Source organism: Apis mellifera, linkage group LG4 (genome assembly GCF_003254395.2).
Source record: "Apis mellifera strain DH4 linkage group LG4, Amel_HAv3.1, whole genome shotgun sequence".
In the NCBI taxonomy this organism is placed as follows: Eukaryota; Metazoa; Arthropoda; class Insecta; order Hymenoptera; family Apidae; genus Apis; species Apis mellifera.
This window is the reverse complement of record NC_037641.1, coordinates 7,513,807-7,539,959: the sequence shown is the minus strand read 5'-3', so window position 1 is coordinate 7,539,959 and position 26,153 is coordinate 7,513,807. Positions and strand designations below refer to the sequence as shown.

General features: G+C 33.2%; 1 protein-coding gene across 1 annotated transcript in view; it reads right to left on the bottom strand.

The window, feature by feature from the left end:
- LOC412801 (mediator of RNA polymerase II transcription subunit 12) overlaps positions 1–26,153 on the bottom strand; it is a 479,417-nt gene that overhangs the window by 25,981 nt on the left and 427,283 nt on the right. The window contains exons 6-7 of the mRNA XM_396254.7: positions 11,480–11,689; positions 10,156–10,416 (exon numbers count right to left, since the gene is read on the bottom strand). Coding sequence (XP_396254.6) covers positions 10,156–10,416; positions 11,480–11,689 — 471 coding nt within the window. The remainder of the gene's footprint in view (positions 1–10,155; positions 10,417–11,479; positions 11,690–26,153) is intronic.

The following is a 26,153-nucleotide window of genomic DNA, read 5'->3' as shown; positions in this document are numbered from 1 at the left end:
CAATATATTTCGTCCTCTCTCTACCCACCAATTTATTTCTTTATTCTATATATAATTTTTCCAACAAAAATTTATAATCTCAATTCTATACCTACACCATTTCCACAAAATTGTTCTTTTATTGTAATAAGTTCATTTACTGTCCCAATGACATCCCTCCTCATCATTTCCAAAGGTTCTTCCGCTCGAAGAGTTCTGAAGAGAGATCTGATAAGATAAAAATCGAGGAGAAGAGAATATCACAGGTAATTTAAAGAACATTTTTCAATTTTAACATTTTTTTTTTAATACTTTTCTCTTATTATTGATCACAGAATTCTTTTTATGTAATCATTAACCCCTGTGAAATGTAAGACATAAAAAATAAAACATATAATGTAATATTCTCGTAATTTAATAATAAAATTTTATTATATAAAAAAAAATCATCCTATCCATATTTCCTATCTATCGAACTATTAAATTTATGAAATTATTATAAATGACAAATATCATATATGCAAGAATAATTTTTCGATCACTCTTCAAGTGTCTTTAATCGTGATAATAGATAAAATTTGAAGAATCATCCATTCCTTTCACGTGTTGATGAAACACGTCATACCCTTTTCTCTCGACGCGACTCAAGAGCAAAGACCATCGAGTTTGAACGGGATCAGCGAACCGTGAAGTGATTCGATTATGGGGCGAAACGATGGCCTCCGTTTCTTCGAATTAGATCGTCGATCGAATTATGAAGCGAAAGGAGGGGGTTGGCCGATATGACAGGGAGAGGAAACGAGAGGCTGACAGCATTCGTTCTAACTGCCCGCGGCAAACGTTTTGATTTATGCGAAAATTCTCCTCCCCAATTTCCTTTCCGATAAAAAGACGAGGCCAACGACGCGTGAATCTTCGCGCCGGCAAACAATTGATTGATTATTTATGCGTTGAGGGATTGATAACGTTTCCGATGATCGGAAAATAGAATGGAAATTGGCTTGATAGATAGTTATTTTAAGCTCATAAATATGCATTTTCATTTTTTCTTTTTTTTTTTTTTTGATTTACAGTTTTGATAATTTAGGAAAATACGGTGAACGTTTTAAAATTGATAGATAACAGCAGTTATGTGAGCAAATATATTTCGAGAGATATATGTAATAGGAAGTATGGAATGTATAATTTTTTTATCAAAATAGAATATCAGAGTCGAATAAATAATTTCTCTTTTCGAAGATGAAGAAAATAGAATCAAGAAGATCACAGTAAGAAAATTTAGTTCGAATTAAGAAAGAAAAAAATGGAATAAATTAAGAAAAACAACATGTAAAGAAATATTAACGACGAGATGGTAAGTTTTCGTTGGGATTAGCAGTGATGCGAAATTAAAAACGATACGCTTCGCGGTTTCTCGTTATACGGGGGTTGCAAAAATTTTTAAAGAAATTGAAAGCTTTTAGCGTCCATATAAATGAAATTTATTCGTAGCGATGCATCACATCCTCGTAAAAGCACAAAGTTAAAAAATAATAAAGATAGAATTAAAAATTTTTTGTCAATATATTCTAATTACGATAGAAATTATGTATTTTTCAAATATTTATTTTATACTTTAAAAATGGAAAAAATTTTAATAAAAGAAATTTTTAAGCAACAAATTTAATGATAATATATAAAAATGATATAAAAAAAACAAAAATTTAAGAATTAGAAAATTTAGAGATTAAATAAATAAGATAATTTAATTTTAAGAAATAATACAAACTTAACCATACAAATATGTATCCTATTTATTCGATTATTTCTTTCTCTAGGTTTTTTTTTTTAAAAATATTAACAGATGTATGCGCAAATATCTAATAATAAAATCTTCTCACCAAGGAATAGAACATAATCCCATAATTACTATTCTACCTATACACAAGCAAAATTTCCTCAAGTTTGAAATTGCTCGAGTTTGGTTGGCGATAATGTTTGCTGGGTTCAAAGAAACATCGAGGAAAACATTGCGCAATCCTCTAGAGAATCGAGATGTGAGAACCAAATACAACACATCCCTGGATATTGTCATAGTTTCTTATATCTGATAATTAATAATAGCTTCAAAACGGCTTCGTATTTCAAATTAATATCAGTGCTACATTTTCATCCAATTCTCGTTTCTTGAAATATCGGTGAAGTTGATTAACAACTTTATATTTTAAACATGGAAATTTTTGAATTGGCCAATTAAAATTTAAATTAAGAAAAAAATTATCCTTCATTCTTTCTTTTGATATATATAAAAGATTTTTTGAAAAAAATGCTACTTATATTTTAAAATAAGTTTAAACTATTGTACAATATTCTTTTACAAACTTATAAATTACGAGTAACAATTTAGGTAAAAATTTAATAATTTTTTAATCTTTTGGACAAATAAACAATTTAATTGAAAAACATTGTGAATCATTCAAAAATAAATTGTCAAAAGGTATCAGAATATTAATACAACTCATAAAATCCAAAAATTCATCACATTTTTAATGCAAAAGATTGCAATATATCGGGACTTTAATTGCAAAAAAAAAAAGAAAAAATACAATTATTTAAAATACCGTAATTCTCTTATCGTACTATAACTATAAACTTTATGAACTTCATAAAACCAACTATACCAAATTATTACATTCATAATACGAAATTCGTTCCAGAATAAGTGTATTTATAATTAACAATAATAATAATAATAATAATAATAATAATAATCGATTGACGCACAATTATACAAAACGAGTAGTGACTCGGTTCGATCATTTAAAAGCAGCCATTAAATACGGGTCGAGTGTTCAAGGGGTTGTAACGAGGAGTTAATACGGATTTTAACGCGTATTATCGTTATCAATTAAAATCCCGTTATCTACGATAACAACGTTAACACGCGCATTTAAATACAACCCGATAGCAAGCGAGAAACTGCGTTTCGAGGGCCTTTGTGTTGTGTCCCTTGCCTCCGCCAGCCCTCCACTCCCTCATTACGCGGAAGAAAACGTAATTAAAAGCTTTGTCCCCTACGCGAAAAGCAGAAAGACGGAATTTTCCGGTTGTTTTACCAGTTTCCACTTGTCCCACGCGCAAAGATGTAACGTTCTTGTTAATAATTCCTTGGAAGGAATGATATTTTATTCACTTGGAGGAATATTAACGTTCCATTCGAAGATTCGATGAAAAGAAATGATATTTTATCAATTTTTTTCAATATCCTTATTCTATTAATTATCGATAATAATTCTCTTCTTCTACAAAGAATGGAATTCTTCAATGATTTTTTAAGTTGTACATAGATGTTATAGAGGATCAATATTTTACATTGAATTTTTTATTGCGAGAGAATTTTTTAAAATTCTTGAATGCTCATTTACAGTATATGAGAATAACTGAGGAAATAATAAAATTTATTGAGAATTATATCTCTATTATAATTCTTATCCTTCTAATAGGAGTTAAAAAGAAAAAATTGTAATTATTTGATTTTTTTTTTATTTTAATTTTAAATCAAACATTGAGAAACGTTTTCTTTTTTTATTCATAAGTCATCAAGAGAATATTGCCCGCAATAACATGTTACCAGAGAATATTTCTTGCATCATCTGAAAAACTAACGTTAAAACTAACTCATACCAATTTGAAAGCATGAGATATTTTTGTTCGGTTGGAAAAAAATATTTCTTCATAAAGTTTTAAAAAAAATCTTTGTCGTTAAAAAAAAAAAAAAAAAATTCGTGTAGAAATACGATACGGAAAGTGACGCACGAGAATTTCGGTAAATTTATGAATATAGAGTTTGAGTTTATAAAACTTTTCGACAGATTTATGTATCTAAGATTTGACCAAGTGGAAAAGTTACACAAATCGCGAAATATGGAAAATGTATAATGTTTTCTATACAAAATGTGTATATAGTTGTGAAAATTTTCAGATTTCGCTATCAAGAGAGAGAATTGTAAATTTTTATGAAACAAAGGGCGAATTTTAGAAAAAAATAAAAAGAGAAATACGAAAATTTTAATCATTGTATTTTTCATAATCTACAAAAAATGTACGCGAATATCGTATCTACTTTTTTTTTTTTTTTAATTTCGTTCTATTCACCTGCAGTTTGTAAACAGAAGATATAAAATATTATTTTCATTAAAAACGGATTGTCCACTATCTCGTTAACACAAAGTGGAATAACAATATATATATATATATTCATTATCAATTTTTTTTATTCCCCTTCTTTATATATTTTTTTTAAATTACATAAATTAAATTTTTTATTACAATTTTAATTTAAAATAATTACAACTTTTATTTCATTCTATTTATTCTATTTAAAATTTAAATCTTCACTTTGATCACGTTCTATTATCATTTATTTATTCTTCATTTTCAAGAGCTAAAAATTATTCGCTCCAAATGAAAATCTCTTCCCTGATAAAACTCGAATACATTTTTGAATTAAGCTTGATATTTTTTCGTATAAATTTTAATTTTTTTTCTCTTTCCACTTTTTATTTTTCCCTAAAGCAGGATGAAAAGTATAAATTATAGGGAAAATCGAATGTTTCGAAGCGATAAAAATCATTCTATACAGAGAGAAAGTTATAAAATCTGTGTCATATGGGATCGCAAGTCGCGATTTTTCTTTTTTTAAATATCGAAGCACAGAACTGAACTTTTCCAGCGAGTAATTGTTTAAACGCGACAAAGTAACTTGATTGCTGAAGAAGCCTGTTTGGTCGAAACATTTTTTCCTTAAGAAAAAAGAAAAAAGAAAATTGAAATTGTATACCATTGGACTTTCTTGTTTCCAAAACACATACGAAAGTGATTAATTTAGAGTACGCAACTTAACAAATAAAATGTATAAAAACATATCTTATATTAAATAAAAATCCAAAGTAATAATAATTTTTCTTTTTCAGAAAAAAAAGTTGAAAATTATTTATTTTCGAAATAAGGCAGATGGCTTATATCGAGGTAGCCAAGGTATAACATATTCTTCGAGAGAACGATATAATACTTTTTCCAAGATGCTGATTATGCAAGAGGTTAAAATATTTAACTTGAATAGATTAAAGAAAACTCGATACTACTTTTCCTCTTATCTTACATCGCATTAAAGATAGGAACTAAAACTTCTTCACTTCTGTTAATATTCCTCTTCCCCCTTATCCTTACCTACCTCCCTTATAATCCTCTTAAAATTTCCTTCCACTAAATAACGAAATAGAAGCTGCAGCTCTGCCTGGGCAATATTAAATTCTTGTTACTTTTAAGGGAGAGATGTGCAGAACCTTGTATGTAAATTAATTTCCTCAACCACGCGGTTAAAATTGCTCCTAGATATTACATTCATTATAAATATTTGCACGGGAAACACCAACGTTCCATTCCAGTTTCGCAAGATCTCTTAATCTCAGGCTTATCTGTAAAATCATTGCGCTCTTCGCTTCCATTAAGTGGATTTTTTTTTTTTTTTATATACATTCACGTTAAATGAAAGTAGTGTAATATAAATTTTCAAGGGAGATATTTATTAATTATTTGATTAGTTTTTTTTTAAGGAGGGAAAAAAATCTAATCAACCTAGAAAGATTTTACTTTGAAGAAGAAATAAAAATTTTATTCTCGAACATTTATCATTGCATCAAGTTAAAGAGAAAGTTGAGAGTACACTTGCCTCCGTCAATATCTCTCAAAAATTCAATATAGTAGTTTGCAAGTTATTAAATTATCTCATAAACAACTATAGAAACCAACTATGATCATGTTGTATCCAGCAATGTAACGAGCATAAGAAATCTCTACAATGTGAAAGATCTCATAAATTCTGCACGAATTCCTCTTAAATACCTTCTAAATACCTCCTAAATTCCTTCTTGATTATTAACTTACATCATCTTTTCAGTCATCCAACAAGATAATCGGTATCCCCGTCACGACTGATAGAAAGTATTCAATGAGCAAATTTATTAATATATGCTCTACATACTTTGTATGCAAAATTTATATTCTCGTTATATCAAACTATACCAATCAAACATTTCCTGCTAATTTTTGAAAGAAAGAATTTTCTAGAAAAAATCTCTCATTGAAAAGAGATTTTATTAATTTTTTCGTTATCAGATATTAAATTAATCTACGATTGAACGTCTTCGATCATTGATATAAAAAAAAAAGAATGATTGGAAAAAGTGAGAAAAGCCAGCAATTGTTACTCGAGAATCAAATGCTCGGTCGATATTGACACAAAGAGCGATTCATATCGAAAAGCTGAAAAAGTCGAGGCATGAAATCGCGTTCGCGATCCACCAGCTTCCGCGCTCGAAACTTTTCTGACAACGGTGAGTACGACGTGGAACGACGAGTTGCAGAGAAAGAGGAAGAAGGAAGAAGGAAGAAGAAGAAGAAGAAGAAGAAGAAGAAGGAAGAGAAGAAAAACGACGAAGCACCACGGCCGGATGAAAAAGAGATTAAGGGCGTATTATTGGTTTCGCGAGTTACGGCTCGTTTCTTGAGAAAGTTGAAGCGAAGCTGTCGTCGCGAGGACGAGTTCAAAAAGCGCGGCAAACTTCCACTTTAATAAGCCTGAGCTTTCTAAGAGTTCGACCCCTGCCGTTTCCTTATTTATTTCTTTCTTTTTTTTTCTTCTTCCTCTCCTCTCTTCTTTCTATATTTTTATTGCACTCCTACGACTTCTCGCATTTTCGATGCAATTCTATATAAATATAAACTTTCGAAGATATCGGGTTATGCAAATATACAGTGTACAGCGGTCTATGAGTAGGAATAGAAGGTGAAGGAATATAATACTTTAACTTTACGAATTATAAGAATAAAATTTTAGAAGAAAATTAAAAAATGTATAAGAATAATTCCATATATAAAGATTGCATGGAATTTTATTCATTTTCGGATGAATAATGAAAAAAGTATAAAAGTTTAATAAAAAAAAAAAAAAATGTGTAATTTGATACGTCTAAGATTTTTCTCATTTAATATAAAAGAAAATTTAAACGTGAAAATCGTATATGAATGGAGAACGAAATTTTTTTTAATAAAGATTCTAAATTATTCCGTGTTATCCATGTTACTTATCTCAATGTATCTGAACTTTAATATTTATCTATTATGCATTTCATGATCGTACACATTTTCATATTTCTTGTGAAATAGGAAAAGCGCGCAAGGGATAAAAGATTCATTCCATGTAATATTCATTTTTATTCTAGGAAATTGCATTCATATTAATTTTTCAATACATATAAAATAAACGTATCCGCTTGGAAGTATCCGTGGTAATAATAATAGTTCCATGGAATGGAAAGAGGGGACGGGGAGAGGGGGATGGAGTTATTTGGAAGGAGTATTAAAGTTGTTGGTTAAAGATGCATCTTTTAACAATTTCCGGAAACTTTGATGGGCAATGGGGCAATTTCATCCGCGTTTAGATGAGGATGTTATTTATTATGCCGCAGGAAATTTATCTTCCTTTGATCATAAAGAACGCCACTATATTCATTTGTCCATAATAAGATGTGCGTTTAATGCCGCGTAGTTGATGAAAGATTGCCGATATTAGAAGGGAACGATAATTTACTGTTATCGAATCAGTTATTTTCAGTAATCGACTCGACCAATAGGATTTAATACCAAGAACAAAATTTAATCGAGAGATTTATCATCTCGCTAAAAAATACTTTCCGAATTTATCGAATTTATTCTCTGTTTCTGAGTAAACAACCGAATAAATTTCTGATTTTTCCACCAATATATATCCATTCAAATTAATATCGAAACCAAACTTAATTCTCTGCAAAAATTAATCAATCAATTATATCAATTATACCTAAAAATTAAAATTCACCCTTCCCATCCATTAAAGAAAAATCGATCTTTTATCTTTCCCATATCCCATATCCCCAAACTAAAATTACTCCATATCTCCAAACTAAAATTATTCCATATCCTTAAACTAAAAATATTCCATATAAATACTCCATTTCATTCGAATTGATATAATATATTTACCTTCAATTTATATCCTATTCCGAACGAATCGTCAATATCACGTGGGCCATTAATCGAGGATTGAGACGTGTATCCCGGATACATGGAGTATACGTACAATTACCGCGGAGTAACCAGGAATTCGACGTTCCGGGTGTATCCCCGGAAACCTGGTGTTTCCGGGGCGGAAGCCGGCGCTCGTGCAACGAAACAATCGGTATCGGACGCGCGTAATTTCTCGTACCGCGCCCGATCATCATCGATGAAGCACGCGGCGGTCCGCGCCCTTCCACCTGCGCAACTCCACCACCTGATTAGCCACCACCGCGTAGCACGATACCCGGCCATATTTAACTAACTAATGCAGTTGCAAATTAGCTATTAGTAGGTGTTGCACACGGTGGCGGATAGCGTAATCAAATTAAACGGAATAGTTACTGTCTCCAGTATGGGGAGGGAAGTACGTAAACCCTGTTAGCCTAACTGCGCAAAGTGCGCGCGGGTACGACGCTTGCCACCCCTGTGTACACGTTGCACGGAGGCCGCGTGCATTAGCGGGTGTAACACGGATATAAACAGGGATGATGCATAGGGTGAAATCACCGCGGATCCCTCGGGGATCCGTTATCGGTGTCGGGGAAAATATTGAAAACGCGTGTCGAGGGAGGAGGGAGGAGGAACCGTGGCCTGGAAAATCGAGTTCCTACGGAGAATCGGTCGATAGCTTCCGGGGAAAGGAAGGCTATTTTTAGTGGTATTTCTCGGTGGAGGAAACGAGATGCTTCTTTTTTTTTTTTTTTTTTTTTCAACGAAAATTTCTTTATACGTGTCCCTTGTTGAAAATTTGGAAATTTGGATTTTCATTTTTCTCGATGAATTCTCTCAATGACAAGCGGTTGAATTTCGAGGAAACTTTTTGGAAGATGGCCAAAGTTGGGCGAAAAATTTCTATATTCGTCAATTTAATAAAAGTTAAAGTAGTGTATAAGTTATATTATGTATAATATAATATATGATATAATAGCTATTTTAGAAATTCAAGGTTTAACCGGAATTTCGAGAGGATGGCCCGGATTGTTTGTGGGAAACGCCTTATGCAAACATTTGCACACGATTGGGTAAACCGTAACAGATGTGTGTTGGCTGCGATGCAAATGGCAGAAGTGCGTTCGTATCGATATAAACACAAAGGACATGAGCGAGCCATTTAAACGGAAACAAGGACCTTGTGTTACCGAGAATGGAATTGGTACACGAAACGAACAGAAGGCGGGTCGAGCAAGTACCGTAGACAGAATATTATCGGTTCATTATACCACAAATTCTCGATGGTTAAATAATCGAATTCATGATTTAGATAATTGGATCTCGCGCAATTATATGTATATGAATTTACTAATAGTCCGTTCAATAGATATATTACTGCTATAGAAATTTCTATTGATATTAAAATAAATTATAAAATGCAGATTATTTTTCTCTTTTAGGAAAGAAAGTTTTTTAATAGTTTTCAATTTCTTGAACTAATTTCAACTATTCGTTCCTCATCCCCCTATCTATTTACAACAAGTGATTTTTGATTAAAAAAAATTAACTTTCCTTCATCCCGAATTAGAACTTCCTTATCAAAGTTACGATCAAACTGGAACTTTTTCAAAACTTTTCAATCTCAAGTTAAATTTCGCACTTATCCTCGAAATAAATCGTCAAATCTCCAGGAATCTTGGAGACTTGAGAAGAGTCAAATCGAATATATCGGAATTAACTGCGACTCGATATTAATTTCTGTATTAAACAATAAATCCTACGATCTTCTAATTCCATCTTTTAAATTCTATATCAAAACTTAAGGTTTAATACTCCAAGAACGAAGAAATTCAAATAGTAAAAGATCTCTCAAAAGAAGGCATATCCACTAATCGTTCCATTATTGCTTTTCTAAAAAAAAATCACCCGATATTATCCAACAAAATAATCAACGATACGAGATTTCAGAGAGAATCATCGCGACATATCGATAATCCTACAAAATCCTGTAATTAAAATTATTACCCTTTCGAAATCCTTCCATGTACATTTCAATTCCAAACTGGCGCAACGTTATTCAACTCGATCCTACATATTTATTATACGAACCTGGGCGAGTTGCTCCGTCGTTGCCTCGGTCGCCAGCCTGGCCAGACCCTCCTCGTACCTCTCGAGGGCCGTCAGTCTGAGGAGCAAGTTTTGCAGCAATGCCGAAACTTCCTGCCTGGCCGCAGCGTCGACCGCAGCGACCTTCTGCGTGATGGACCTGACGTGGCTCATCACCCTCTCGTCCCGGAAATCGTACGGGAATGTTTCCGTCCATTCGGCGAGCAGTTGCACCAGTCGCGGCACGAAACGTTGCAGACGTTCCTGGAAACACAGTTTTCAAACCTGTGCTTTTCTTTCATTTTTTTTTTTTTTTTATTATTTTTTTACGTTTGGACGAGAAGAAAGAAATTTTGGACGAGATGAGAGAGAATTGGAATCAGAGAGAAAATAAAATGGATACTTGAGAATTTTTGGTATTTGGTATAAGGGTCTAATAGTGGATAGAAACGTATCCTTTTGGAATTTTTCGAAACTTTTGAGGGATTGAAAAGGGAGAATTTGAACGAAATGAATGTTTGAGAATTTTTGGTAATTGGATTTCTCGAAGGGTTTAAGTAAAGAGGATAGAAAGAGCGAGGAAATTTTTACGAATCGTTTGGGATTTTTCAAAATTTTCTCGGAGAATTGAAGAATAGGATTAATTTAGGGAAATATAGTATAAGCGATGGAATCTTTTCTTTACAAATTTTCTAAAACTTGACTCCTTAAAGAAGTGAAAAATGGAAAGGAATAGGATTCATTAGAGAGTACAAAGGAATAGCTATTAAAAAAAACCTTTTTTAAAAAATAAATCAGAATTTCGAAAACATAATATATCGATAACGTTACATTATTCGAATGAAATAAATTAAAATCGCAACTACAAAAGTATTAACTGCATAGGAAAACAGAGAAAGAAACTCGAGAGAACAGGAGAACAGAAACGCGTTACGAATTCCAATTATCAGATATTTCCAACCCTCCCAACAAAAATTAAACGAGAAAAAAAATATATACACACACACACACATATATAAAATCAGAGAGGATATTGCCAGACAAAGAAACAACGAATCGGGAGAGGAAAAATCGTGGAGATGGAAATTCATTTGGCAGGGAGACATTTCTGGCCTGGATACGCGTGCTCATTATTACAACGAGAGCCAGGGCGTGCCAGGCTGATTCTCCGTGGGGGTGAATGCGAAAAGGGGGTCGAGCCTGCCTCGAGACGATGAAACGATAATGCACGCGGTGGCCGTAAAGTGCACGCCCGGAAGGCTCTCGTTGGGGGCTTTTGTGGAGGAGGACGAGGAGGGTTCGTGGGGGAGGATTCGTGCGGCCTCACCTTGCCACCCTCTCCATTCAGGTTTTGCTGATGCTCGCAGAGGGCGCAGACCTCGCCCAGAAGCTCGTGCGGCTTGATGAAGAGCCTGGCGCTCAGCAAAAAGGCGAAGAGGTAAGCTCGATCGGGATAATATTCCTCGGTGGGCACCATATGCTGCACCAGGGCTTCCAACGAGCCCGACACCAGATTCCCGTCCCGATATACCAAGGCCTGGAAATGAAACACCGGTCTGGTTAATTGTCCATGATTATTCATTAAAGGGGATATATTCGTGGATTCACCTGGTCGCGAGAAGGAAGAATGGTGAATGGAATTTGCTATGTCGAATCGTAATCGCGAGGTAAAAGGAGAAGGGATTGGAAAGTTGCGTGATCGATAAGTAGTGAGAAGTATTGAATGTGAAAGTTCGAGATACATGTAATTGTTTCGAAATAGAGGTTAAATAGAGAGGGAAAGTGGTAAGTAAAGTTTGTGAGAAATATTGGATGGGGATTTGTTTTTTGTATTGGATTACAGGGAGAGAATTAAGGAATAAGGAGATAATAATCTTAAAGAGGGATCTTATAAGTAATCGTGATTGATGTTAGAAAGAAAATTTTTGGATCGTTGAATTAAGAAAATGTAATTTCATGGTTTAAATTATACGAGAATGAAAATATTTAATCAAAGTAAGAATCATTTGAATCGATGTATTTTTAGAAATATTGGTTTTATACAAGTTTGATGTTCTTGCAGTTTCGAACTAGTTTCACCAAGTTTATATTCATAAAAGAAAAATGATCCGGAAACCTGTAATTTCTGTAATTTTGAAAGAAATACATCGTACAATTGCTTTGAAAATATCGTCAAAGAATTCTCTCGGAATAATTTCGAATCGTTTCTTTGCTTCGAAAGTTTTTATTAAAATTTTTTATAAAATAGCTATGTCAATACAATTCAATATGATCTATATTGTTGGATCAATAGAAAAACGAAATTTGATTTGACGAATGCATACATCGATATTTTAATCTCGCAAACATATTTGACAAAGGATTCGATATATTTTTTCCAAGGTAAATAAAAGAATCGAAGATTAATGAGAATCAACCGATTAGAGCGAGGTGACGTTGCAAAACTTTCACGTGATCAGCAGATTTAAAGTTCTTTCGGGATTCCTGCCAAACTCGAATGTTGTGAAAGATTAATCCTCTGGACGCCAGACATACAACATTTTAACTTTTTGTTTGTTTAAAGTAAATAAAAACCAATAATACGACGAAATACTTGAAAGAACGAAAGAAAAAAGAAAAAAAGAAAAAATAATTACAACTCTTACTAAGATATTTAATAAAAGAAATCAATTTTTTTTTTTATTTACTAATTCAATTGATAATTAAATCAGGATCAATTAGAGAAATGTTATATTACAATTTCTTGTTTAACAATTAACAAAGTAACACAAGCTTTGAATGAAACAAATTATCAAACGACAATTTGTATGACACGTTAATTCTTGGCCGGCCGATATTTAACGACAGATTAATACGTTATCAGCAAACATATTAATTAACGTAACGTCGTCGTCGCACGATTAAATATGCTGATGCATAAAGCCGGATCTGATTGCACAGGAAATACGGCAGTCGGTCGATAATGTCGTTAAACCGATATTTAACGGATGGGATGGGATTTAAATTCGTTTGAATCACAGAGAGGGTTCCATGAAACTGATTTCGTGCCACTCGTTATCGGCCGCTAAGCGCGATATAATAATCGTTGAAATTTTACAGGCTCGCGAACTTCAACGTAGCAGAAACGTATTCGTATTCCATATTTTACAAGTTTATAGATCTCGTAAATATATCTCACTTTGCGATATTCGATATGAAATAGAAATGTAATAACTAGTGAAATTCCAATTCAAATTCCAATTCTCGAAAATCAATCTGGCAATTTCTACAATTTCTTCCTTTCTTTTTTTTCAGTAATCCTCTTCAATGGATTTTTCGTTTCTATTGCGTTTATCGTGAATTTTATTGAACCATTTGGCCAATTGAAGGGTCAAAATTGATCACTTTACTCACTTTGAAAGAGTATAAGAATCCGTTGATCGACTCGCAAAACGTATTGCAATTTTGTTAATTTTAAAAATCTTGTATTATAATATATGCATTTATTTTACTTCACATGCGATAATTTAAGTTCTTTATCGATTCTCTTATCCCTATATATATATATATATATTCGTTATTTTTCTGTTTTTTATTATTATTTTTCTAAAAGCTTTTCCAAGTAAAATTATCATGTTCGATAAGTAAACGAAAATAAAATATGTTTCCGCGAAGCTATTTTAACGATTCGCAATGCTTTAACAGATTAGAATAACGGGAGGGGAAACTCTTGCAAGTTGGTACGTGTGCGAAATCAGAAATTCGTTTCGGTCGGAGACAGAGTCGAATGCCTCGAGCTTTTCACTCGGCCCTGTAACAAAGTTTCTACCCGTGTAAATCTGCGAGCCATTAAAGTTGCGACGGTCGGCTAGGTAAGCCCGGCCCCGGATTCAAATGGCTTAAACTTATCGTGGGCTAATACAGTATTGACGGGGCGGAATTCCTCGGCTCGTAAACTTGCCATCGGAATGGGGGAGGGAGGGGGAGGAAGGGCCAGGGAGTCTGATTTGGAAGAAAAACTTGCCGTTTCGAAATTTGCGCCTTCGAAGTGAAGTTTTAGACCGTCGATTCGTCGAATGCAAATGAGCCTGGGAGCCATGGAAGGTGAGATCTTGCAAAGTTTTTTACCGATTCTCGTTTGGATAATTGCACGGTTGATCGAAATGACAAATGGAAGAAGCTATGAAAATAGGGAAAGATTATTCTTTATTCTTTATTCTCAATCGAGAACTCAAAGCTATTTATATATAATTGTAATTATAATCCATATTTTATCCTGATAATCGAGTATTACTCTTTCTTCAAAAATTATATCTGTTAGAATAATGAAACGACAAGAACGAAGGTGGTGAAGGATTAAAAATTATCTCTCGCTTCACATTCCCTTATCAAAAGGAATTTTAAAGAGGAACCGCCATCTTCAGAGTTATATGTTATTAGAAGTTCTCTTAATTTTAATTAATTAAGGATTTAATCGAGTTTTAAGATAAATTACGATTTCAGTGTGCGTCTACAAGACTCTAAATTTAAAGAATTCTTCGAAATGAAATAAATTTTTACATCTTTAATTCTCTATTACTTATTATAAAATTTTTACTTATTAAAATTATATATCATATATTGTTCGAAGTTCTCTTAATTTTAATAGAATTTAATCGAGTTTTAAGATAAATTACGATTTCAGTGTGCATCTACAAGACTCTAAATTTAAAGAATTATTCGAAATGAAATAAACCTTTACATTTAATCGATTCTGTACTACTTATTATTAAAATTTCATCAAGATTATCAATTTAATCTCCATACAAACGTACATTAATTCAATTAATTCACTCCATTATTCATCCTATCTGAACAATTTACATCTCCTTGTTACCTCCTTCTTTCTCTGATCGTTCAATGCAACGACGAATATCATACGCTGGATTATAACCAAGGAGAACCCCGTTTTTTTCGCGGGTTGACAATTGCGAGGCGCGTTTAATCGGGAGGGGGAAAAAATCGTGGAAAGAAATCCGCGAGATCGTGGGACCCTTCCGTTTTAGCTAAACTTTTGTCGTCGCCGTAACAATCGCGGCCATTCCGGGATCTGGCGTCGTTCCTGTCCAAAAAAAAAAAAAAGGAAAAAAAAAGGAAAATAAAACGGAGACGAAGAAGAAAAGGGAGAAGGGAACACGAAGGGACGGAGAAAACGCTCGGTCCACCCGTTATAAAACATTCCAACGTCACCAGGCTATCCTAGCTTCCACGGGCCGAGGCCGTTTTTGTTTTCACCATCGATCCACCCTCCCAGACACCCTCTCTCTCTCTCTCTCTTCCTCTTTCTCCCGCTTAAACCGCTTTTGTTTTGCACCTCGTTTCGAGTCGTACTAGCAACAACCGGTATCATGCGAGTGCTTCCTGAGATAACTTGCACAGTGAGTATATATGTGTGTGTATGCGTGTATGTATGTATGTATGTGAAATCTGCGTTTTCCAAAGACTTCCCTTGGGTGGTTAATACCGGATGCTTGGAAGGAAAGGGAGATGGGAGAATGGATTTTGGACGACGAGGATTTGGGACGTTTTTTACATTTCGTCGATGGATTATAAAAAGCTTATCAAGTTTCATTTTTGAACTTGTAAATTTCTTTGTAAATCTTGCTTGTACGTTTGCTTAGTTTAATTATAAAAAAAAGATGAATGTCGAAAAAGAAACTCGAAAAATAGAAACTATTCGATTTCAAGAAAGTAAATTGTAAGTAAATTTTTCGTGGATGGAATGATAATGGATGGAATTATGGTGGAAATTTTATTCTCTATTGCTATTCATCTTTCCATTTCACAATTATAGAAATTATTTTTAATGTGATTGGCAAATATTTTGTAAGAATTTTGAAGGAATTTTATAAAATATTTAATCTCAAACGTGCGAAAGACGTAGAGGAACATTATTTATTATACTAAAAATAATTTCTATAAACCATTCATTTATATTCCAACTCTTTTAATTTATTCTCTCTTCTATCTAATATTCTGATCTAACAAATTTATCGAAGTTTACATACATCCTTACATTAATTACAAAAATTCTTTTTTTCTCAAAATAATTAATTTTCAATTTATACCCTTTAAACTTGCAAGTACAAGTTGTATCTACCAACTGAGAAATTAATTATGGTCTATAGAGAGCAAAATTTCTCATTTCCATTAAACTGCAAAATTGCAGCATACCGAGGCAAAGAACCGCAGATAGTCTCCACAATCTTGCCACAACCTTCTCAACGATTAATCTCGCGTAATCCAGACACGTTTCAATACACGCGTCCTTCTATATATATATATATATATATATATATATATATATATATATAGGTTCTTTGAACAAAGCTGCGACACAATTTCGGATTCGTTTAGTGATTCGAGGTAGGGAGGAACGGCATGTCGCGTGAAAATTTCATTTCTCGGCGTGCACGTGGATTAGAAACCGTTGTCAAAGTTGTCGACGTTCCACCACACCTCGAAAGGCAAAACAGAGGCTTGTAGATGAAGAGGTAACTTTGATAATTCGCTGCATGAACATCGAACTGATTTTCTTTTTTTTGCCAATATTTTCCCAAATGATTCTTTTAAAGCAATTTTAAATAATATTCATCTAAATGAAAATTTTACTCGAATCCTGATGTTTCAATTTCGTGAAATTAGTTAATCTGTTAAATTCTGCTATGGGTTATCGCTCAATTTTTCTTTTTCGATGATCTCTTCTTTAATAAACTTAAGTTGAAGAATTTTGATTAAACGTACGTGTTAATTAAAGTCCATCTTCCGAAGGAATAACGTAATCTATCTCTCGAACTCGGAAAGGATGAAATAGAACGATTAGCCCGAGGGACGAGAGGATGGATTCATCGGGCTCTGATGCACTCCGGCTCGAGAACGAAGGTAAGCTTGTAATAAGTGATCGCGAAATAATGAAGAATCTTGAAGGATGATTCCAGTGAAATTTATCCAGTCTGATGGAATCCATTAGAGCTTGTTCGCTCCTTATTTCAAAAAGCCTTTTGTATTAGGGTGAAAAAAGAAAAAAACAGTGCGATGGTAAAAGTGAATCATAAAAGTGAGATTTAAACAAGATTTCAATAATTAATTGATCAAGGATAAGATGAATTATAGAGATGGAATGGAAATGGAAAACATGAATATATGACGAATGTTTAAAAATTAAGATTTTGAATTTTGATTTTAAGTAAAAGTTACGAGTCTTATATTAGTGTGAGTGTATTTTATTGTTGAAGAGTAGAAATTGATTTTTGTTCGAGATAATAAAAAAAGGACTAATATTACAATATCTAAAAGTTATTTAAAAAGAAAATTCAATTTTGAATATTTATTTGCAAACTGCAGTAAGATTTCTTAAAAAAAAAAAAAGAGAAATCATTTTGTTAAACACTTTAACTCAAATAATCAACATCTTCCTCAAATATCAATTTCATCCCACCAAACAATATTACTTCATCTACTTTCCAATTCTCCAAAGAAAACACATTCCAAGTATCATCTCCCCTTATCAAACACTTCAATTTCACGGCAATCCTCTCCAAAGGAGGGACTCTCCAATATCCCAATATTGCTTCTTTATCATCATTCTAAATAATTCACCCCCTGATCCAACCAAATATGAATCCAACCAGAGACAACAAAACCTACCCCATTGTGTCGTGAAGAAATCGAAAGAAGCGTAAAATTTCCAGACAACCCTTATGAAAAATTTGCTCATCTGGCAAACGTGTCCGAGCTGAGTTTGCACAAGCTTTCAGATCGCATCCAGCTGCGAGATCGTGCACGTGGAAAGATTGTAAACTTTATTGCTTCGTGCTGAAGATATATATAAAAAAAAGGGATCACGATTTATTTACGTGTTTAGCCAGATCTTGTTACGGAAAGGATAGATTTCTCGTAACTAGAGGGGATGAACAGCATTTTCATGAATTTTCATCATCACAATGGAATCGAAGATTTGAAAATGAAGAAATGTAATTTCAAATAATTGAGAAATGATAGAAACAACCCTTATGAAATTTCAATCATGAAATCATGATTTTATTTATAGATGTAACTTAAAGTTTCATGGAGAAATATAATATGTAAATGAGAGAAGTGGAAACCTTTTCATATATCTTGAGATCTACAATTTATAATTATGTTCATTATATTTAAGTTTGGGCACGTATAAAATTCGACACTTGATTAGTTTTTATAAATAGAAATTTGTTTGAGGAGAAAATATCTTTTTTATTGCATTTTAAATGATTAAACTTTGGAACTGTGGGAGGAATCGATCACGATGAGTGTTCGTTCTGTTTTAAAAAGATCAACGGTGTTTTCATTCGGGAGAAATTGGATGCGAACAGGTGATACGAGTGATTGCGATAACAAATTTTCGAGCAGTGACGCTGGAAAATACGAAACGACGCCTTGGCAGTGATTGCAGTTTACGAGCGACACCGTGACTACGAAAATTTCGCTCAGCTTCTCGCGTGTTGGATTCTTTGTCCGGTAATCTTATGTCGTTCTTCCCTTTCCGAGAATTTTAATGGAATTCTAAACGTCCCCGTCTTATCGAAAAAGTTAATAAAAATAGAGTTTAATTTGTGAAATTAGATTCGTATTCATATAATAATTTTTTATTTTATGTTGGAGTTGAATTAGAACGATTTGAATTAGACAGATAAATGGTGGAAGTAATTTTACATTGACAAATAGAATATAGAATGTTCTGAAGTAATTAGAATGAAAATTATTAAAAATGTTCAAACACAACGTTTTGATAAATAATATAGATAGAATGGTTGAGAATAATTTCTTAGAAGAAAAGTGATTTTTTTATTAATATTTTTTTTTTTATTATTATACACTGACTTCGTACCCGAAGCTGTTAAGCAAAAATGATTAATTCTACCGAAGAAAATGATAAACAAGCTCGTTTAATCCCTTTAAATCTTTTAGCAAAGTAAAAGGGACTTGAAGAGAAACTGTATTTAATTCTTGTTGCGATTAATCTAGGTGAGAAACCGGGTGAAAAGTTTATTCTTTAATTAAATTCTAAGTGAAGCTAGTCGGTTCAGGCGATTAAAAATTGTTAACGCGTAATTTACTTTGATTATTCGTCGAACTTTCCCACCTTGGAATGCAAATTATATAAAGAATCTGGCCAAACTTTTCACTCGTGCAAATTTAACGGATTAATTGCAATTAACATCTCTTATCTTCGTTCCTCTTATGTATCAATCATCTTTAACTCACCTCAATTTCAAAAACATTCCAAATATATTGCGAACAATCACGAATAAATCTCGCACAAAAAATCTGAAATAACATGTTTCGAAACGATCAACATTATATCGACGATCCTATTCTTTCTCGATCGACCAATCTGTGAAATAAAACTTTCCACTCAACTATTCCATGCAACACAATGGCAACACGATAGCAAGATTTCTTCCGTTTAATATCTAGTATTAGCGTTTCAATAAAACGGATCGCCTTTGAATTTATCCGAGGAAGAACGGGCACGGAATTGGCGAGCATTTCTAACGCTTTCCACATTACGTAGTTTGAACAGAAGAAGAAGAAGGGAGAGACGGAAGGAAAGGAGAGATGAAGAGAGAGAGAGAGAAATAACAAGCAATGCGCCAGGAAAAATAGGGGACGAAGGGGGAGGGGAGTTGAGAGAGGGCAAATTCAGAGCCACGCTGCCGGCATCCTTTGTTATACCGCGTTGAGTCTTCCTTTCTTTTCTATTCATTTCATCCGAGCGCGCTAACAGCATGCTTTCCACTCCCCCCTCCTTCTCCTCCTCCTCCCCTCCTCCAACCCTTTCGAGCCGTGGTTTTTATACATCCGGCTTAATAAAACGTTCAACACTCTTTCGTTGTTACATCGTGCGTCTACCAGCTTCCAATCCTCTCATGCTCGACCATCCCCTCCCCTCGCCTTCCCTCCCCCTTACCCCTTAAATGTCGCGAAATGCGATTAAAATGCATAGAAAGCTCGCCGGATAGGAAAAGCGTAAAGCGATTTTTATTTTTCCATTCTTTTTCTTCCCTTTCTTTCTTCCTTCCTTTCTTTCTTCCTTTCTTTCTTTCTTTCTTCCTCTTTTTTCCCATCGTTCCTTCGTAATAAAGTATTTGTCAGATGGTGACGAGAAGCTATGAAATCTCTTTTCAAGAGTGACGTTAATTGAATCTATCTTAGGGATTTTTAGGGATTAAGGTATTTGCTACTCCTGGGTTTTAGAATGGGGATTGAGAAAATGATAGTACGATCGTATAAGAATGGATATTTTTATAGAGATTATAATTTCTTTTTTCGTTCCTTTGGAAATGTAATATATTTCTATCGAAAATTTAATAAAGTAATTACAAATTACAAATTATCAATTATAAATTCTCTTTCGTGTAAAATCAAGAGGAAATTGTAATAATTGTTTGTAATATCGTAATTGAAAAAGTTTATGAGATTAGTTAATCGAGTTACTCGTAATATTTTTTTCAAATTACCACGTAAAAGAGGTTTGATAATACAATGGGCATTGAACGAGTTACATTTTTTTTTCCATATTTTTTTTTCTCATTGATAAAGAGTGTTCTATTAAGGGTGGATTTTACAGTGTCGTGAATCGGAAATGAGACGAAAATTCTCTCTTGAAAGCCCGAATGATTCCACGGGAACAATTCGAACGATTCGACGCGGAACAACTCATCTTTATTCCATTTATCCACCTCCCTTTGTATTAATCCTTCATGAGAAAGAGGCGCGCGAAAGATGCTCGACCTCGGGAAGAAAGAGTGCACAGCCTTTAAGACAATCTGTTAATTCAGCCTTTAATTTAACTGCCCGTCTCCTTTTAATTGCTGCGTTTTTCATTCGAGGATAAACGGGAGGTATGGAAGGAGGACGTTGAAAGTCGTTTCGTTCGATCTTTTTCCTTTTTAAAATCAATGAAAGATTTTATACTCGCTAACTGATTAATAATTAAGAAACTTCAATTTATATTGAAGCGTATTTGTTAGTTTGAGAATGAATAAATTTTTCTCTTTATTCTCAATAATAAATAAAATTATCTGTAATTTCGATAGAAAACTTCAACAAGACATTAATCTAAAAAAATCTAAAAAAAAAACTTATTTCTATTTTTAATAAATGCACACGTTCATCAATTATGTACATATGTGATATTCCAGATCCTTTACGATAAACATTACATATTGATTCCACGAAAATTTATAAAGATTATAAAGGATGATTAACTATATTTGGTAGATTTTTACTTTTTTCATATTGTGTAAAATTAATATATTAAAAATGATTTTTATCAACTCGAGGGTTATTTATCATATACTGTCTCATTCAGAAATATTCTTGAATCGTGGCACGTTTCGATTATTTATTATTACCGGGTCATAATTTCACGGTCTAAAAAATAAAGCAACAAGAAAGATTCGTTGATACATGGTGGAAACGGAAGCCACCGGCAGCGCGCATTCAATGCATGCTGAGAAACGACGACTCGGCAAAAGGAGACGTTGGAACAGTGAAAGGAATTAGAGCGTAGTTCAAAGAAGATGAAATGAAGACGAAATAAAAAGAACGTTCGGAACAGGGGATTGAAAAAAAGAAGCGAAAGGATGCGATGGAATCGGGGAAAATGGAAAAAAAAAAAGAAGAGGAAGAAGAACGAGTCGAAGTCGAAGGCTTCGCGGAGAAAATACAGTTTGCGAGAAATTGGAAGGTAAAGAAAAATCATATTTCTAAATTATTCTCCTAAAGATTCACCTTATATCGAGCAGTTTTATATTTTAATCAATTTTATCGTACCTTCTAAAATCTTTTTATCTTAGAAATATATAAAAATGCGGAATAACAAATGATGAAAAGGATTTCTAATTAATGAAAATACCCTTTAAACTATTCAAAATAAGAATTGCTATAAAATTAAATTAAAAGACAAAAACAAAAGGGGAGGAACAACAAGGAGAGAAATTTGTTAATACGCGAGGAAACGTAGGGAAATTCAACGTAGGTCAGGCGTTAATGAAAACGAGAAAGTAAGGAAGCCGAGGGGAGGGTGAGAGAAAAGGAAAGTAAACGAGAAAGCGTAGAATTTTTCCCCGAAGGAAATAAATAAGGCCGGGATCACGGTGAACCGCGAATTGTCAATGGAAGTAGGAAAGAAAAAGCAACGCTGTTATAAAGAAAGGAAAGGAGAACAAAGGTTTCTCGAGAAAAAGAGGAAGAGGAAAAAGGGGATGAAAATGGAGGGAAGGAAGGGTGGGTGGTTCGCTCGAAAGAAATTTGAATCGCAATTACGAGAATTAATTTTTTTTTCCCCCTTCCTCCTGTTCGATCGTTAGTGCATGAAAATAAAAAAAAAAAGAAAAAAAAGAAAAGGAAAGGAAAGAACGATGGAAAATAAAGCATGGACGGATGTGCGACGTGGCCAGATATTCAGAACCATCTTCATCCTCTTTTCCTACTTTCAATTCCCCCGAAATATCGCCGACTTCCGGGGCTGCTAGGACCATTTTCGTGACGAACTTCAAAAATTTTCCCTACGTTGTTGAATAATCATATGTTGAAAGTTGGATCGATAGTCGTATCATTCTTTGACTTACTTTTTTCTTCTCTTTTCTACGATTGAATGGTAAATTATCATCGAATTCAACTAAAGAGAATTTTAAATTGATGATTATATTCAATGTAATTGTTCTTCATTTCTTTAATTAACTAAGAATTATTTCTTACACATATATAACTATATTAAATTTTGAAACAGTGAATATTTTGCGAGTCAATTGGACGAATTTTAAATGGAATTTGAAATAGATCTAGTTAAATGACAGATTTCGAAGAATGTACTTAGAATTTACATCGAAGTAATCTAGAAAAGTGTAAAGTTCCATAAATTCCTTCATCGCTTTAACATTAAATATACATGGAACTCGTGTCAGTATTCGATCCATATTCCATTCCATAAGTAATTCAATAACAAAAATCGAGGAAATTATGCATTGTGTATTGATCTTCAAATCTGAGATAATTAAGTCAGAATTATTAATGGGCCGGAATTGATCAAACGATCAAACTGCATCAATAATCTAAATGTAAATAATTTCGATACTCGAGTCGTTATAAATTATTCAATAATAATCGTTCTATCGTGAATGTGTATATAAAGCTTAGCTTTAGTGTACATCGACGAATCTGCCGTTCAACGAACGCATCGAATCGATTTTCGTTTCATTTCCACGACGATCACGTACAACAATCAGAGGAGAGCTACTTATGCACACACGTATATATATATATATCGGTATATATACGGTGGAAGAGAGATTACTGGCGCAATCATCAGTTCGTGAGGTCCCGAGTATTCTCTTATTAAGGAATTAGCGAGCGTGTTTAACGGAGGAAGGGAAGTAGAAGATGCAACTTCATAGTCAGCATGGTTTCCGGCTAACTGCCCCACTCAGATAACCCATAAACGTAACAAACTCTTGGGAAGATACGGTTATGCCGACGCAATTTAGTCTCGTCGTTGCCAAAATCATAGCATTTGTTTCATCGTGTAATTTATCGACCAAGTTTATTCGCGTTTGACTTCGAAGAAATTAAAATGATTTCGATTTTTCTTGAAAAATATTATTTTCACTTATTATAGAGAGATTGAACGAGAAATTTAATTTGATCACTATATGGAATGTTTATGAAAATTGATTATCTTTATGAATAAGATTCTTCTTCTTTTCATCCTTTAAATAATTTTAAAAATAAAATATGTAAATTGAAAAATATATTATTCGAAATTAAATTTTTACTTCATTTCGAAATTGATTCAAGTGAATATTTCGTTTCGTTGATTAGAAATTAATAGAAAAAAGAAGAAAGATCTAATATTTTATCAGCAAGTATAAAGAATTAATTAAGTTTATGAATGTTATCAGAAATGAAAATTGATATCGAGCATTGAACGATTTTTCTCGTGGATCAAACTATTTGTTCCAGGAAGTCGTTTAAAATACTATAAGGTACAATGACTTGCTGGAAACCCTCGTCTCTCAGAGAAGAAATATTGGGCTGCAGTCCTTCTCATTTTCCTCTGCTCCTATCTCGGTTTTCGTTTATAGAATCCATATAACCAACATGGCTGGCTATTTTTCCGCAATCTCATGTAAATCGATAGCACATCATCGAAAATTCCAGAAAACATCTTTTCATCTTAGAAAAAAAGGAAAGGAAAAAAGAATTAGAGGAAAATGTCAAATTTGATAAAAATTAATAAAATGAAACAATACGAGAGAATAAAAAAGAAAATCAAATATCGAAAAAATGAATGAAAATCAATTAAACTGTAATAAAATAAAAAAAAAAGTATTTAAAGAAATTACAATCTTAAATAATAAGGAGGGAAGACGTAATTAGGTAAGACTTTGCAGAATCAAGAAATGGAAAAAAATGTAGCAAGAAAAAGAAAGATGAAAAGCTGAAGAAAAGAAAGAAAGAAATTAGAACATGCTGGTGGAGAAAAGAATAAAAGAATGCAATGTCTGTAAAATTTGTAAGAGAAGTTGTAAGACAATGAATGATCAAACGAATAACCCACTGGAAATGGAAAAATTGAACGATTCTAAAAGTAGATTATCTTTAAAGATAAATGAAAAATAATATCCACTTATTAACAAATATTATTCATGTCTTAGAAAATAAATATTCTTAATCGAATCAGAAGGAGTTGATCATTTAATTAATTTTTCACCTGTTCTTTTAATCAATCTTAACATCTCACAATCAAAAATATAAAAACTATTTTATCCTTTATTCCTTTTTTTTAAAAAAGGAAAAAGAATAACAACTCTGAAACGAACCGTTCATACCAGTAATGACACACTTCATCCCTCTTCTTTTAGAAAGAGGACGAAAAGAAAAGTAAAAGAGTCGGAGTCTCAACCTAAAAATAGAAAAAAAAAAGAAGAAAAGAAAAGAAAGAAAAATAATAAAAAAAAAGACGATACAAAAAAAATTGACGTTGCTTATCAACGTGGAACGCGTAACAATTCGAAACAAACGATTCGATGAGCATTCGAACGAGGCGAGCTTTCCATCCCTTTCCATCCCTCCACCACCTCGTGCACGTCTGTTTTCGTCGCTCGAATCTCGACCAAGCAGGCGGAGAAACGTAGATAAAGGTTTTAATTCCGTGCGAATGAATCAACGTGTGAAAATCAGGCGATTGGATCGAATGGGATGGAAGGAGGAGGGGAGGGAGGGGGATGTGATTGCGTAAAGGGATGAAATGGGAGGAGGAGGAGGCTCGATTGATGAACTGGCTGAAACAATGGTTAACTTCGCAAGTAATCGCTTAATTCCTGGATTGCCGAGTTATGTCCACCGAATTTCGATTCTTTCTTTATTTCTTTTCCCTTTTTCTTTTTTCCTTTATTTCGAATTGACAGTTTACGTCACATGGTGGTGTGTCGAGATACTAGTAATAAGCAATAAAACCGATTTCTAATTAATTATTTAAATATATATCAAACAAATTACCAATCAAAATATTACTATGATCAATAAGAAGGCATTAAAATTAATTAGAGACATCGCTAATATCAAGAGACAAAATACTATTTTCCAAGAAGAACCAAAGAAAATTCGTATTATTTCGATAATAATGCTAATTTCCAAGAATGGATTAAAATTAAATAATTATCGTTTAATCGAACGAAAATTCATTCCAATTCGACATAGAATCGACTATATTCGATATACATCCACAGTGGCGCACATATCCCATCGTTATTGCGAAATTCCTTATCGATTAACAACGTCAATGAATCGTAAGAAATAAGTTTTTCGACGAAGAAAGGAAGATCGGAGGGGGAGGGGAAGAAATTCCCGAAGCGGCCGATCTCCACACGGCCAATGGCTTCTTCTTCCTCTTCTGGATCCGGATATCTGGACGATATAAAAGTGGCCGCGAAATAAGG